Here is a 12,651-nt window from a genome sequence, read left to right on the forward strand (position 1 = left end):
AATGGCCACTTCCTTAGGCAGTCCCTCTGTCTCTCTGTGCCAGGAGAGAAAGAGTCCTAGGGTTAGAAACTTAATTAGAAGTTTTAGAGGCAGTGTCTGCTTGCAGCAAAGCTTCTGTATTTCTCACCTTCCACCTCTTATCCATGGCTTCATTCTTCGAATCCGTCTGGACAAGAACCCGGGAAGAAGTACCCTTGCACTAAGAGACTCAATCAGAAATGTTCTCACCACAAAAAAAGAAGTTATGATCATGTGACATGGTAGAGGTATGAGATGATGCTACAGTGATAACCATATTGCATTATATAAATGAATGAAATCAACACCTTAAATTTACATACAGTTCTATGTCAATAATTAGGTCACAGTAAAAAACAAACAAACATATCTTAGCTACATGCAAAACACATATATTAGCTTTGACTACAAGTTTTTCGGTTAAAGCTCTCAACTTAATAAAACCAGGGTACAAATCAAATATTAAGTCAGTCAGCAAAGGACCAGACATTATTTCCTATTTTGAGAGGGAGACAGGCACCACATAGTGCAGGCCATCCTAAGCCATATTAAAGATTTTATTTTTCTTCATGAAAGAGTTTAAATTATTGAATCCCAGGATCTGATTTGGCGTTTGAAAGATTACTTCAGCCACTGGATTCAGGATAAATTCAAGGTAATAAAGAATAGATTATGAATATTAGTTGGGGCAGCTGTAGTGTGTGTTCTCAGATAAATAATAATTTAATATGTGAAAACTCATACATATATCTATCAATTTTTTATCTATCTATCTATCTATCTATCTATCATCTATTCATCTACCTGTCTGCTTTTTAAACAACTAGAGGCCTGGTCCATAAAATTTGTGCACAGAGGTGTGTGTCCCTCAGCCCAGCCTGCACCCTCTCCAACCTGGGACACCTCAAGAAATGTCTGACTGCCTTTTTAGGCCTGATCCCAGTAGGATCTGGCCTAAATGGGCAGTCGGACATCCCTCTCACAATCCAGGACTGCTGGCTCCCAACTGCTTCCCTGCCTTCCTTCCTGATTGCCCCTAATCACCTCTGCCTGCCAGCCTGATCACCCCCTGACAGCCTGATTAATGCCTAACTGCTCCCCTGCCAGTCTGTTTGCCCCTAACTGCCCTCCCCTGCAGGCCTGGTCACCCCTAACTGCCCTCCCCTGTAGGCCTGGTCACCCCTAACTGCTCTCCCCTGCAGGCCTGGTCCCCCCAACTGCCCTCCCCTGCAGGCCTGGTCACCCCTAACTGCCCTCCCCTGCAGGCCTGGTCCCCCCAACTATCCTTCCCTGCAGGCCCTATTGCCTCCAACTTCCCTCCTCTGCCGGCCTGGTCACCCCTAACTCCTCTCCCCTGCAGGCCTAATTAACCACAGCTGCCCTCCCTTGTGGACCTGGCCCCTCCCAACTGTCCTCCCATACTTGTAATCTTGTAGCAGCCATCTTGTGTCCACATGGGGACAGCCATCTTTGACCACATGGGAGTAGCCATCTTGTGTGTTGGAGTGATGGTCAATTTGCATATTACTCTTTTATTAGATAGGATAGAGGCCTGGTGCATGGGTGGGGGCCAGCTGGTTTGCCCAGAAGGGTGTCCCAGATCAGAGTGGGGGGTTCCCTTGGAGCATGGGGCGGCCTGGACGAGGGGCCTGTGGTTGTTTGCAGGCAAGCCACGCCCCCTGGCGACCCAAGCAGAGCCCCTGGGATCTGGGATTTATTTATATTCTATAATTGAAACTTTGTAGCCTGGAGTGGAGGCCTGGGATGGCCAGGGTGTGTAGAAAGCTTGGCTTCCTCCATTGCCAGGGAAACCCAAGCCTCCTGCTCACTCCATGGCTGCAGCCATCTTGGTAGGGTTTATTTGCATACTTGTTTCTGATTGGGTGGTGGGCATGGCTTGTGGATGTAGCAGACTGGGGTTAATTTACATATTACTCTTTTATTAGATATTATATACATTATATATGCAACTGTCTTGTATGCCAAATGAAGCTCTGAAAATGCAGAGGCCAGTCCAGTCCAGTCCACTCCTGCAGTCTACTGACTTGCATTTCTCACCTGTTGGGCCTGAATGGTGCTTGGCCCTTGTTTGTGGGAGGGCTTCCTTCTCCTGGACTGTGTCCTCATGCAGGTGCTGGTCAGGGCAGGTCCAGCCTGGCGTTCTCCCTGATGCCTTCACGCTCTGGCCAGAGCAGCTCCTGCTTGGCTTGTTTGCTCAGGGCACTGGCGTTGGCCTGTCTTTGACTGGTTCAGTCTCTATACTCAGCATTCTCAGGACTCTGGAGGGGAAACACAACATATAATGATGAACTTGGGATGTGAACCTCACACAGGTGAGTCCACATGGGCTTCAGCGGCTTGTGGAAACTGGTGGGCTGTGGGGTGATCACAAGCCCCATGGTCTGGGAATCTGTGCTTTGATGCTTACTGAGGCTACACTTCATTGCGTAGCTATTTAAGTTATATTTTAATGCTTCAGAAGCTTAAACAGTGCAATGGCTCGGCAGTTCTGAGAAGTAGAGTTTTATAGGAGGAGCTACACATTGGAGTACCACTGAATGGTGACTCATCCCTCCTCTTCCAGACCCGAGTGACAAGTATTCTGAGACACTGTTGCCTCGCCCACGCTGGTCACTTGGTCAGGAGCTGCCTCATCGGGCTGCCCAGCATGCTGCACAGATGTCTGCCATTGCTGTGTGTGGCCACAAAGACAGTCTGATCACATGGCTTCACAGCTCCACCAGTAGGTGCGCTCTGGGCTCTGGATGCACAGGCCCAGCATGACTGCTGCTTCTGGGATGCCTGGGGTGCGAGTACCTCAGATGTTTAGAGAGGCATCCTGGGACTATCCTTCTAGTCACGGCAAGTTCGACTGGCCAAGAACAGGGGAAAAAGCCCATGAAAAAGGAAACATTCCTTTTCTCCTCTTACAATTCCCACTAAGGAGTGGGGTCGGTTGAACCATCTGCAGCCTGAGTTTCATTGTCAGTGTCCCAAGGGTAAGTGACAGTGTCTGACCCACTCTGCGTCCCACAGCGCATTGTCGCTCTGATTACAACCACTTCCTTCTCAGAAAACTAATAGGTGTGTTTGCTTAACATGTTTTTCATGCTTTGCATAAAAAATAACAGAATTTTGAAGTTGGGATAAATCTTATCTAATTTTCTAAAGTGTCACATCCTTTTATAGGTGAGGCAACTGAGGATCAAGAGACTCGCCTGAGGCTCCCTGCTGCATTTGCTGCTCCTGTGTGTTTGTGTGTAGTGGGGGAGGAGAGATGGGGAGACATTTGCAGCCCCCAAAACCAGCTTGGAGTAGATGCCTCTGGCAGGATTTGATGTCAAGCTCCACATTTTAAATTCAGAAGAAGGTGTTGGATCAATGTTCCATTTGAGCTTAAGTGTCTTTTCTTTTAGACAGTTTTTGAGAAAGTGTATTAAAGGAGTCCAGGTCTTTATTGCACACGGCTTTCTCTGGGGGGTGGGGAGACATTAATTTGAAAACAATAAATAGACTATGCTACATGTGCCTCAGGAAAACTACCATGACTCTTCCCTCCCCAACCTCCCCCCATCCTGGTCCCTCTTTTCTAATAAGAGCTGCCAATTATCCGCCTGGTATTGTAAATATCCCAGACACTTTGTAAATATTCCCAACTCTCATTATAACAATGATAATAATAAACAGGCCTCTTTAACATGGAGATGGAGCTGCCATTCCACAGGAAATGGCTTGAACGTCTTACATGTCTTACTTCTCCAATCTTTGGAATGATAGTCAGAGAAAACGCACCTTGGGTGGACCTATGTGAAGCAAACTGCGTCCCTGAGAACTGTGTGCGAAGGTGAGAAGAAAGCAGACAGTGCGACTACACACGGGAGACCGAGACCGGGGGCTGACAGTCACAGACGCTGCTGAGAATCAGAACCACTCGTTCCTGCACCAATAGAAGTCCCTTCCCTCTCGGAAATGCCACCGCCTTGGTCTCCTCATCAGAACTCTATTTGGAATGAATCAGCTCATCTGAACGGCTCTTCTTAATGATCTCAATAGTGCTTTTTGCCTCTCACTTTGAAAGTCCTTTTTATTTTTAGGTTAAAACCCCCAATAACCCTATGAGGTAGAAATTATTCTCATTTTACAGGTAAGAGAACAAAAGGGGGGAAATCACAGTGACTGGTGGCATTTACTGATCTGACTCCAAGGGCATCTGTGCTTCCCACTTCGCATTGGTGAAGACACCAGCATCTCAGGATCTCAAGGCCCTCAAGTTATTGAACCCACTACCCCTCCCATCCCCTGACCCCTGCCCAGCCTCTCTGCTTTATGCAGAGGACCTGTGTGGGGGTGGCCAAACCCCTGTCTACCTGCAGAATTCTCCCTGGGATTCCTGCAGCAGGAGCGATGCCGTAGGGTTCTCCCTCAGATCGGCCCTGCGGAGTCCGGAGTCTGTAGGTGTCAGGTACAAGAAAGGAATGCCAGTGCTGTTGGTCAAGGGGCCACCGCTGAAGGGCAGGCAGTCCCCACATGGCAGTCCTGGCATCTACCAAACACCGGGAAATGGCTTTGTCGGTGCTGTGGACTGCCCTGAGCTGGGAGCTCAGCTCGTGTCTCTGACGGGAACTGCAGTGCTGGGCTGTGAAGACCATGGCGTCACCAGGGCTCTGACAGGGGTACTTAAGGCACAGTGGCCCCATTCTGCCCATTTACTCATTGAAGCCTCCTTGTTTCCATAGATGAGCTTCGCAGTGACCATTTGGTTAGGAGAGATGGTTAGGAGCTTAGTCTTACGCTGTGAGTACATAGCACTTTATCAAATCTGAAGGTACCAGGATTTGGGGAAGGAAATGAAATTTATGGAGGGCTATTAACACCTCTCCCACAGCCCCCTGGAATCTCACTGGTTTCACTGCTTCCCCAAGTTTTAGACAACTTTGGGGACAGGATTTAAATTTTAACTTTGCATCTTACCTAGTCTTTGGACTCCATGCACTTTCTATTATTGTTTCTTTTCAGGGCCACACCACTTTCTCTTGGATTAGTCATATTTTAGTTTTAATCAATAATATTTCATTGCCCTGGCAGGTTGCTCAGTTGGTTAAATATCATCCTGATGCGCCAAGGTTTCAGGTTCAATCCCCAGTCAGGGCACAGACAAGAAGCAACCAATGAATGAATGAATAAGTCAAACAACAAATAGATGTTTCTCTCTCTCTCTCAAATCAATTTTTAAAATGTCATTATATAATTCAACAACTTATGGGAAATTGGTTCCTCCTCCTTTTAGCTTAAAGGAAGTCACGGCCCTGAGCTGTGCCAGTCTTTGCTCACGGTCTTCTCGGAGAGAGTGAACTGCTCAGGCACACGTCAATGTTTCTCGGTCCTCTTGAGCCTGCCAGGCCCAGCACCCCTGGAGCTTCTCCTGCGCAGTGCTCCTCAGTGTGACTGAGCTCGGAACTCAGGGGCTGTCTCTGCCTCTGACAATATTGTGCAGAATTGTGATAAGGGATGGATTGAATCTTTAAGAAAACAAAATGTTAGCCGAGACCGGTTTGGCTCAATGGATAGAGCGTCAGCTTGGGGACTGAAGGGACCCGGGTTCGATTCCGGTCAAGGGCATGTACCTTGGTTGCGGGCATATCCCCAGTGAGGGGTGTGCAGGAGGCGGCTGGTTGATGTTTCTCTCTCATCGACGTTTCTGACTCTATCTCTCTCTCTTCCTCTCTGTACAAAATTAATAAAATATATTAAAAAAAAAAAAAGAAAACAAAATGTTAGAATCCTTCAAAACAGCAATGTCAGTTCACTCACAGATTCTGTTTTTCAGCTCGTTACAAATTGCCTAGCATGTGCTCGCACACATGGCAGGCTCTCTGGGTAAGTGTTCTCTTAATTCACTGAGTTTGGATTAAATGTCAATATGGGAAGGGGAACTACTAAGGGAGCTAAAGAAAGGGATGACAAAAGTCAAAATATCTTTAATATTAATACCGAATGTAACTGCTTGAAACCATCTGTGTTGCAACCGAAGATCAGCTTCCTATTGAAGCCTCCTGTCTTCTTCCTAAGGTGTGTCTAGGAGCCTGAGGTCACTGTCAGACACCACCTGGTGCCGGGAGAGAGGAGAGAGCATGGCCATAATCAGAACGAGGCTGCTACTGGGTAACATTTTAAGCTACACAGGGCCTGCACACTACCCAGACAGCCATGTGAATTCCTAGACAAGGACAGCCCAGTGGAGAAGCCGGTGATCTGGCCAGGCTCAGAGCCGGTGAGACCCATGTCTGGGGCAAGAACCTGCTCCCTGGAAATGACTGGATATCCATACAATAACTTTTTGTCATGAAGTAATAGTTCACATTACTATCCTGTAGAAAACCCCTTCCACCTATCTTAACAGCCATACAGCCCTTTCCGGAGGATGTATGCCTGGGGATGGTAAGCCCTCCTCCTTATCCATGCATTTCAGCTTCAGGTGGAATCAGGCCTAACAGGTGAGTAAGACAGTTGTGAACTGAACAGTAACATCTGCAGCAGATAACAGCGCACTCCAGCATCTACACATTTTGCACATTAAGCCTCCTTTCAGGAAAAAATCCTTGAGTCCCATTTTCTTCTTCTTTTTTTTAATGTAAATTGCCGCCAACGCCCAGCCCCCAATGTGGTTCTGTGTAAGTGCCAGGGAAGGTCTGGTGTGTTGGCAGGAGCAGTGAGCGGGGAGGGCTGACAGCCACTGCTCTGTGAGTGAGGCTGTGGTTTCAGGTCTCCGGTCAGGCGCTGATTAACTAACTGGGTCTCTATGCATATCTCCTGGCAGCGCTTCAGTCCTCATCTGCCCCTTGCCATGAATTGTTAAATTTCTTTTAAATATTATAACAAGTTACATAAAAATGAATCTGGTTTAATAATGGTCTATTCTTAGTTTCAACATTTTTAGGATTTTGTTACAAAGAGATGAATAAAAAGTGATTCAAAGCAGGATATCCTCATTTGTTGCAGATGGTATTAGATTCAAAATTATATCTCTTTAAGGAAGCTGTGATGGTGAACCAAAGAAAGTTGGGATGGGTTAATAGACTAGTGAGTAAGTCTAACAGTACTATTACATTTTGTTTTATTCTTCACTGCCTAAGGAGATCTTTCTACAAATTCTGTTTCAATTGCAGCAGGAAAATAATATCACCATTGGCCATTCACTGCTTGTACCAGTTTGCATTCTTCAAACTTTACCTTTCTCTGGAAATGTATCTGTGGTAGCAGTTAAACAGAAATGAGCAGAGCAAGGATGCTGGGCCAGGTACAGAAGGTCATCAGGGCGGACAGCCACAGGTGCCTAGCAGACAATGTAGGGTGGGATCTCATCCCCAGGGTGGGCTTTCCTCCTCAGCATATCGTTGGCCTTACAGTTTGGACCCCTGACCTTTCCTCCCAGAGGTAACATCTGGGCCTCAGTTGCAGTTCAGCTCCAGGCCCAGAGGAGCAGCAAAACCAGACAAGTGACCCCTGCCCTGGTGCTGACCCCTACCCTGGTGCTGACCCTGCCCTGGTGCTGACCCTGCCCTGTGATGACCCTGCCCTGGTGCTGACCCCTGCCCTGGTGTTGACCATGGTGGAGACTGACCCTGAAAAGACACACCAGGAAAGCTGCTGACTGTCCTACTGAGATCTTCCCTGGGACCTCCCCAAAGTCTGCTCCCTAAAGCCCTTAGGACGAAGATCCCAGCGCCTCCCTCCAGGAAGCAGGACCCTGCCTCTTCCTCTGCCTCCCAGGAGCGCACTGGCACCTTCCCCTCCCTTCTCTCCATAGGCGAGTTCACTCCCAAGCTTCTAGAGCCCTTCCTTTGCCTCTATGGCTTGTTTCCTCAGCCCATTTTTTCTAAGAATTGTTTCTTCCATCTCTATGATTTTCTAAATAAATGTTGTCTTATAGTTTGAGTCTTGGCTCTGAATTCTTTCCTAGACAGAACCTAAATACCGAGGTTGCTGAACCCAGGCCAGTCTGACCCCCCCACCAATGTAACCCCTGGTGCCCTTCCAATGGGCCCACATTATATCAATTTCTGTACTCCCAGCAAGATTTCTCTTCTGTGAAGTCCCCAAATAGAAATGCTTGGGAAGCCTGAAGGAGAAGCAAACAGCTACCAATATTATTCTCCAAATCAGTTTATATGTTTCATCAAAACCAACTCCTTGAAATACACATAAACATAAAATAGACAATACTGCACTATATTATGTACATAAAATCTTTTTTCTTTTCAATACAAAGGTTTTAGCATTTCTTATATTTTTAAGAATGAAAATATATGTTTTTTCCCTGTACTATCCAAATAAATACTCTTACTTATTAGCACTGCTTTCCCTGAAGTGAATGTTTCCGGAGTTTTAGGGCACATCTGATATGTGAATCATAAACTTCTGTCCATCGTTTAGGGTGATAAGGGCCTCTTGTCTCACAGGGAGGCTGAGTTTGACAGTGCTTTCAGTGGCTATGTCTTCCAACAATACCTGGACCAGCTGCAAGAGGGAAATGTTTAAAAGCAAAAGATTAAAAAAAAAGTGAATTTGAATTCTTCTACCATACCCTCACCCCCATGTTGGGAAGCATGTGGATTTATTTCTGCCTCAGGAGATCCTAATTTCCCAGGGGAATGCTCAGGATCTGGTGAGGACTTCATGGAAGGAAAGAATCTCCACCCGGATGCTGCCAGAGAGGCCAGGGGAGTGGGAGCAGGTGGGCTCTGTTTAGGAGAAGGAATGGGGCTGCCTGCCATTGTTGGTGAGACACTGGTTAAAAACAACACTCTCCCATTAAAGATGTGGGAGAACGAGACTCAAGAGGAAGCTGTGAAATACCCATGGGCTTCCCTGTGGCTGTAGCGCACATCCCTTCGGCTGCCTTCCAGATGGGTACCAATACTGCATTCTTGTCAGTTCTGGGATAACATAATTGGGTCAAGTTCTCACATAGACCCTCCCTCCACCACCTATCAAATACACCAGTAGATATGGAGGAAAAGATCTGTGAGAACAACCATTGGGGAAACTGGCACTCATGGTGCAGTAATAGATTTGAGAGGTTCATGGACTCTGATAGGAACCAAAGTGCCAGCTCTCACATAAGGCATCTGACTTGCCTGAGAGGGTCTTCCCATCAGAAGGACAAGGATAACATGCCATCCTTCCCTTAGCTCAGAGGGAGGACAGGCAAATCCTGCACAGGATTACCTTAGAATCCAGCAGTGATATAGTTTCTTGGTCGGATTCCATTAATAAGCCCCCAACAAGCTACTATATTTTGACAAAGGTGTGTACAAGATAACTTCAAATGCAAGGTTCTCACCCTTCCTCTGTACATTTGATAATAATCATCATCACCCAATGCAAAAATGTTTTATTTTCTAAAAAAATATTGTCTTCACCTTTACCTTACAGCTGAAGTGTCATTTGTCATTTTTAATTCTTTTGCTATGCTTTAATCCTTGAGTCACAGGACCTACAGTAAAAACTATAAGAATTTTCAAAAGGATATTATGAATACCATCTAATAACAGTGTAATTTTTACAGTATTCTTAAAACACCTTGCTGTCTTATTGTTTTGAACATTGCTAGAAGAGTGACAGATGGCGATGGCAATCTGAGTGCTGACCTGGGTTCTCACCACAGGTGCAGGGCAATGCTAATTGTTCAATGAATGCAGCTGACACAGATGTGCAACTGAAAGGGCGTTAGTCATGGTAGATGAGTGCAAATGGGGCACTTTGCTGATGGTGAGTGCAATGTTGAATAATGAATGCAATGAAAATTAAGTGAGCATAACTTTTTGGTATTAAATTAAGTCACTATCACTAATTCAGTGAGCATTCACCAAGAGAAGCAGGTTTAATTAATTTCTAGTGCATATTACCTTGGATTATGTGACATTCATCTGCTTTTAATGTTTTAATACCTTATTTATTTTTTCTGCCAATTAAATATACAGTTATGCACCACTTAACTATAGGGATACATTCTGAGAAATTTGTCATTGGGCAATTTCATCATTGTGTGAACCTCATAAAGTGCACCTAGATGGTATAGCCTACTACACAACTAGGTTGTACGGTTAGCTTATTGCTCCTAGGGACAGAGCTGTACAACATGTTAATGTACAAAACAACACGAGATTAAATAAAATACAAGAGAAAATGGTGCAATAAAGAGACTGTAGCCAGTGTGACACCCCATGCCGTTGTATAGCAAATGTTCTTTTAAAGTAGAAAGAGAACACTCCAAAGTAATGATAAAAGATATAGCATGATAAATACCTAAACCAATAGCAATTGTTTATTATCGTTATCAAGTATTATGTACTATACATAATGTATATGCTATGCTTTTCTACTACTGGGGGGCAGTAGGTTTGTTTACATCAGTATCACCACAAACACGTGAGTAATGCATATGTTGTGCTTTGATGTTACTAGGTGATAGTAGTTTTTCCACTTTATTCTAATCTTATAGGACCACTGTTGTACACATGGTACATTATTGACCAAAATGTTATGTGGCACATGACTGTAGGTAAAACCCCAATACAATGAATTTCAGAATTGCTAGTGGGTTGGGTAGAGAGTGTTAGGAGGTTTTGTTGAAGAAATAATAACAATGATAATTACTATGACCTAGGAGTTTTATGTTCTAAGAATGATTAAATTACTTAAACCTCATTCTGGCACCATGGACTTAGAAATTATTATTACTCTTTTGTAGATGAGGAGACTCAGGCCCAGATAAATGAGGCGACTTTTCCAAGATACTCAGTGGGGGATGTAGAGTTTAAACACAGGAAGTTATGTACCAGAAATGCCTACTTATTTCCCCAAATCATCAGACTCACTGATTTTGGAATGAAAACACATGATCATACCCTTTAAGAGAGAAAAAGTGCTAGAAAAGGATAGTCTCAGAAGATTTATTGGGGTTTGAATCCCTGCTCTGCCAATATATTATTGGTGAAGTAAGCTTGGGAGCATTACTCATCCCCGTAGGGGCTTCAGTTTTGCTATCTGAGAAATGAGAGCAATGATAACACCATCTTGTTGAGTTGCATTGAAATACCCAATACAGGGAGCCCTTCAGTATCTGCTCTCCAGCCACTTCCAATTCTTCCCCAGAGGTGAAAGTTTATTCCCAGTTACCTTGGTGACTAAACTGTCTACCATCCGAGCTCTTGCTCCAGCCAGTGATGAGAGAGATCAGCGCTGTTGGAGCTGAATGCCCAGCACAATGCTTGTCTTGTTAGGGCTGTATGGAATGCTTCGGTGTATTTAGTTGAGCTTCCCACTGGCCAGCCGTGCAGGGCCCTTTGCCAGGTTGGGATATATTCTGTATAGATGGTACAAGGGCCAGGGAGCAGGGAGACATTCTCCTGTGCACAGCACAGCCAACTAGTCCCTTCTTAAACTTTGACTGGGCCTTTTCTCTGCCAAGAGTCCTGAAACACCAACTGCCTGCTCCAGCTGTTCCTCTTCTAAGGAGGAACAGTTACTCCCATCCCCATTCCTTTGCCACTGGGTCCATGAACAAATACCTCATTAGTATGTCTGCTTTATACACATACTAACAAAAGAGGTGAGTTTCTTATTTATAGACACATGTCTGAATCTACTGTACCTAGGCCAGTAGACAGCTGGATACATGAATTAGCCATTGGGAAAGAAGACCAAATACAGACAGAGAATTAATAAAACCGAGAGATGCATTTCCTTCTCTCTGATCATAGTGTTTTTGTCCAGCATAGAGTCCCTTTTGAGCAGTGCTCCATGGCAGCTTGTACAGGTTATTTGCACTCTGGAGAACTTTTGAAGAGGCTTTGTGCTGGAAGGAGAGGGCTCTGGAAGGTTCCAGTTATTTTGGGGACTGTAGGGCATGAACACTTTCAGGCTGTGACTTATCCCTTAGCCAGGACCACAGTTAAACCAGGTCAAGGGCCATGCCCTGCCTATAATGGTCTCCTACTAAGCCCTCTCATCTACTCAAAAGAGGAACTCATGGGTGCAGAAGAGATACTATGTAACTGGCTAAATTTCAGAATGTAGGTACAGAAGTTTTAGAAATTAGTACCAAGACAATTGTCAGGATTTTGTAAACTAGCCACTCCCCTCAATCATTGGAAGTGCTTCAGTTGCTTCTTGCATCAGTATGGCTCCTCATTTTGGTTTTCAGCCAGATCTCTGACCTTGATAACCTGTGTTCTACACTTCTCAGGGCATGAATCATGTTCCTAGTGTTGTGGAAGAAGAATGAACTTGAGATCATGCAGGCCAGGGCTCCAATCTCTGTGTCTCAATTTGCTTACTGTATGACTTTGTGCAAGTTACCTAGCTTTTCTGAACCTCCGTTTTCTCATCCATCATGAAAGTGGTCATAATAGACACTCTGTAGTATTGTATGGCTTCAAGATAATGTATATAAAGGGTGTACAGTAAGTGTTGGATAAATAACAATCCTTAATTTTATGTCTTTCAATTCCATCTTTTCAAATCCTTTCTGTTTAGACCACCCAACTTTTCCTTCCTTGATGCCAGAGGCATTTTCAGTGCATACCACTCAGTGCAGTGGCTAATGGCAATCTATTTTTCAGTTAGCCT

At 45.0% G+C, this 12,651-nt stretch overlaps 1 protein-coding gene across 1 annotated transcript in view; it reads right to left on the bottom strand.

Annotated features, from left to right (window-relative positions):
• Positions 1-8,086: 8,086 nt before the first annotated feature.
• The window catches only part of RFX8 (regulatory factor X8), a 45,731-nt gene continuing 41,166 nt past the window's right edge, over positions 8,087-12,651 (bottom strand). Inside the window, 1 exon segment of the mRNA XM_045587236.1 lies at positions 8,087-8,535. Coding sequence (XP_045443192.1) covers positions 8,359-8,535 — 177 coding nt within the window. The 3' untranslated portion in view covers positions 8,087-8,358.

Source organism: Pipistrellus kuhlii, unplaced genomic scaffold (assembly GCF_014108245.1).
Source record: "Pipistrellus kuhlii isolate mPipKuh1 unplaced genomic scaffold, mPipKuh1.p scaffold_m20_p_27, whole genome shotgun sequence".
NCBI classification, from domain to species: Eukaryota; Metazoa; Chordata; class Mammalia; order Chiroptera; family Vespertilionidae; genus Pipistrellus; species Pipistrellus kuhlii.